Source organism: Stomoxys calcitrans, chromosome 1 (assembly GCF_963082655.1).
Source record: "Stomoxys calcitrans chromosome 1, idStoCalc2.1, whole genome shotgun sequence".
NCBI classification, from domain to species: Eukaryota; Metazoa; Arthropoda; class Insecta; order Diptera; family Muscidae; genus Stomoxys; species Stomoxys calcitrans.
This window is the reverse complement of record NC_081552.1, coordinates 42,074,837-42,078,976: the sequence shown is the minus strand read 5'-3', so window position 1 is coordinate 42,078,976 and position 4,140 is coordinate 42,074,837. Positions and strand designations below refer to the sequence as shown.

The 4,140-nt window shown below is 38.1% G+C and overlaps 1 protein-coding gene across 1 annotated transcript; it reads left to right on the top strand.

The window, feature by feature from the left end:
- The first annotated feature begins 390 nt into the window (after window positions 1-390).
- On the top strand, window positions 391-942 carry LOC106092504 (enhancer of split malpha protein). Its single transcript, XM_013259385.2, has one exon. It carries the CDS (start codon window positions 391-393, stop codon window positions 871-873), a length of 483 nt encoding a protein of 160 aa, XP_013114839.2. The 3' UTR covers window positions 874-942.
- Window positions 943-4,140: the final 3,198 nt, after the last annotated feature.

Sequence of the window (4,140 nt, the reverse complement as noted above, 5' to 3'; positions counted from 1 at the left end):
GTTACTAACAAAATACCTGCTGTTACTTGGTTGATTCTCTTTCGTGAAAGAGATCTCAAACAAACAAATACACACACACACACACATACACTAGCCCTAAATTTGACTACATGTTCCTTTTAGGCCCTAAAAACTAAAAGATTTACTTCTTCTTGGGATGCTGAACGTGAGAAATTTTGAAATGAAACACCTGCCCTTGTTCTGCTATTGTGATTGGCTGAGCAGCCCTGATCTCTCAGTCAACTGAGAGCTCAGCTAAGCGCTCACAAAGAGAGAGTATAAATAGCCCAAGGGCCAAGCAGCAAAGAATCATACGCTCAACAGCATTTCAAGCATAAACATCTTTCAAACACAAAACGCATACAAACTAAAGCAGCGTCCTGTTTCAACATGAATCTCAACTTGCACAACAACAACAACTCTTCGCTATATAACAGCTACAAGAACAACACTTACACAGTTTACAAATCCAAAGTTTCACCTTCGCGACGCCTTAAGAATTTATTAAAGCCCGTCTTGGGTCGCATCTTCAAGACAAAAGCCAGCAAGCCCAAACGCAGTTCCTACATTGCCTCCGAGGAGAAGGAATGCGAATTCGATTGGCTCAACAATGACATGGACAACATGGCCAATGAACATTTGGAGCATCGTTTAATCGATGAATTGCGTCACAGTGAAAGTGGAGAAGCCATAGTGGTTATCGATGAGAATGGTGGACGTCATTTGGAGTTTGTTGACAAGGACAATATCTATGTTCCTGTACACTTTGCCCGAACCAATGCAGGCACCTTCTTTTGGACTTCGATACAACGTGAGACCATAGAACCTTATCAAATTGAATGGAATTTCCTAGATCGTTGGGCCCAAGCCTAAAGCTGAGATAAGAGGTGTCTAAACAAACATTTGAATCTAATTGGAAATGGATTTTTGTGTCAAATCATCTGAATTATCCGAAAGGCCCTATGGTCAGGGGGAATCACTTGCATCAACTTCAGCTTCATTAGCTTTTCGTATAGGGAAATTGGAGACTGGACTTAGTTTGGTTACATCGACTTTGTCCGGGAGCCTCTTCAAAGAAAAGTTTTCAATGGAAGCCATAACAAGACTGGGGTAGTCACATCAAACCCGGTTTAACCAGAATTTTAGGAAAATTTCCACTTTTTCATTAAAGCTAAAAATTTTCAAAATTATATTCTTTTTTTTTATAAAAAAAAAATTGGTAACTTTAAAAAATCAAAATAAAATTTTTTGTTTAAGAGAAAATTTTAAATTTTGGCAATTTTAAAAAAGAAAACTTTTTTCAACATTTTTGTTAACAAAAAATATTAGTAAAAAAATTGTATTAGTTGTAAGAAACAATAGCAAAAAATATACAAAAAAAAAACCAACAATCTTTTTTATTTGGGGAACAAAATATTTTTCTTTTCAGTAGAAGAAATTCTAAATTCGGGGAGGAAAACCAACAATGCACAGTGGGATAAAATTAAAAAAAAAAAAAAAAACTAGTAAAAAATATTTTTCAATTTGTATCAGAAATTTTAAGTTTCCGAAAATGGGGAGAAAATTGCATTTTCTGGATACGAAATTCAAATTCTAAAAACGACGAATAGAGATATCTTAATATTTTTTTTTGTATTTTGCAGATAAGGGTTTTTATTTTGAGTTTTCTTCTAAATCGAAACAACAAGTAAAGTCGTGCTGAGTTCGGCCGGTCTGAATCTTATATACCCTCCACCATGGATCAGATTTGTCAAGTTCTTTGCCCAGTATCTCCTTATAGACAAACAAAAAATAATGGATAAGAATTGCAATGATATTGGAACTATGTCATGTTATAAATCTGTTCGGGCCATACATGGCTTGGATGTTGGAGACCATATTAGATGCCATTGGGCAAATTTTCAACCAAAATGAATAAGAATTTCGCCCTAGAGGGACTTAAGAAAAAAAAAAAAAAATGGGGAGATCGGTTTGTAGGGGAGCTATTTCAGGTTATGGATCGATTCAGGCCATTTTTGGCACGTATATTAGAGGGTATAGAAAAAGTCACTGTGCTAAGTTCGGCCGGGCCAAATCATGGAAACCCAATACCATGGAAAGCACGCTAACTTCCGAAGGAGTAAAGCTAGCCGCTTGAAATTTTGCACAAATACTTCTTATTAGTGTAGGTCGGTTGGTATTGTAAATGGGCCATATCGGTCCATGTTTCGATATAGCTGCCATATAAACCGATCTTGGGTCTTGACTTCTTGAGCCTCTAGAGTGCGCAATTCTTATCCGATTGGAATGAAATTTTGCACGACGTGTTTTGCTATAATATCCAACAACTGTGCCAAGTATAGTTCAAATCGGTCCATAACCTGATATAGCTGCCATATAAACCGATCTTGGGTCTTGACTTCTTGAGCCTCTAGAAGGCGCAATTCTTATCCGACCAGAATGAAATTTTGCACGACGTGTTTTGTTATGATATCCAAAAACTGTGCCAAGTATGGTTCAAATCGGTCCATAACCTGATATAGCTGCCATATAAACCGATCTTGGGTCTTGACTTCTTGAGCCTGTAGAGTGCGCAATTCTTATCCGATTGGAATGAAATGTTGCACGACGTATTTTGTTATGATATCCAACAACGTTGCCGAGTATGGTTCACATCGGTCCATAACCTGATATAGCTGCCATATAAACCGATCTTGGGTCTTGACTTCTTGAGCCTCTAGAAGGCGCAATTCTTATCCGACCAGAATGAAATTTTGCACGACGTGTTTTGTTATAATATCCAACAACTGTGCCAAGTATGGTTCAAATCGGTCCATAACCTGATATAGCTGCCATATAAACCGATCTTGGGTCTTGACTTCTTGAGCCTCTAGAAGGCGCAATTCTTATCCGACCAGAATGAAATTTTGCACGACGTGTTTTGTTATAATATCCAACAACTGTGCCAAGTATGGTTGAAATCGGTGCATAACCTGATATAGCTGCCATATAAACCGATCTTGGGTCAGGACTTCTTGAGCCTCTAGAGTGCGCAATTCTTATCCGATTGGAATGAAATTTTGCACGACGTGTTTTGCTATGATATCCAACAACTGTGCCAAGTTTAGTTCAAATCGGTCTATAACCTGATATAGCTGCCATATAAACCGATCTTGGGTCTTGACTTCTTGAGCTTCTAGAGGGCGCAATTCCTATCCGATTTGGCTGAAATTTTGCATGACGTATTTTATTTTTACTTTCAACAACTGTGTCAAATAAGGTTCAAATCGGTTCATAACCTGATATAGCTGCCATATAAACCGATCTGGGATCTTGACTTCTTGACCCCTAGAGGTCGCAATTGTTATCCGATATGCCTGAAATTTTGTAGGACGGATCCTCTCATGACCATCAACAAACTTGTTTATTATGGTCTGAATCGGTCTATAGCCCGATACAGATCCCATATAAATCATTCTCTCTATTTTACTTCGTAAGCCCCAGTGGGCGCAATTCTTATACGAATTGGCTGAAATTTTACAAAGGTCTCCAACATATAATTTAATTGTGGTCCAAACCGGACCATATCTTGATATCGTTTTAATAGCAGAGCAACTCTTTTCTTATATCCTTTTTTGCCTAAGAAGAGATGCCGGGAAAAAACTCGACAAATGCGATCCATGGTGGAGGGTATATAAGATTCGGCCCGGCCGAACTTATCACGCTTTTACTTGTTTTATTCTACATACAAAGCTTCTGTCAAACCAGCGAAATACCGGTTTATATGGAAGTCATAACAGATTATAGACTGATTTGGACTATACTTGTTGTTTGAAGTCGTAACAGAACACCGCATGTAAAATTTCAGCCAAATCGGACAAAAACTGCGGCTTGTAAGGACTTAAGAAGTCAAATCAGCAGATCGGTTTATATGGGAGCTATACCAGGTTATAGATTGACATGGTCTTTACTTATTTCAGTTAATGAAATTCAAATCGGACAAAAATTGCTGCTTCCAGGGGCTCAATACTTCAAATCTGGAGATCGGGTTATATGGAAGCTATATCCAAATCTGAGACGATATGGCCCATTATGTGTGGAAAATGTCAAGTGGCTTTACGCGTTCGACCGCTATCGTGATTTCGGCAAACGGACTGACGG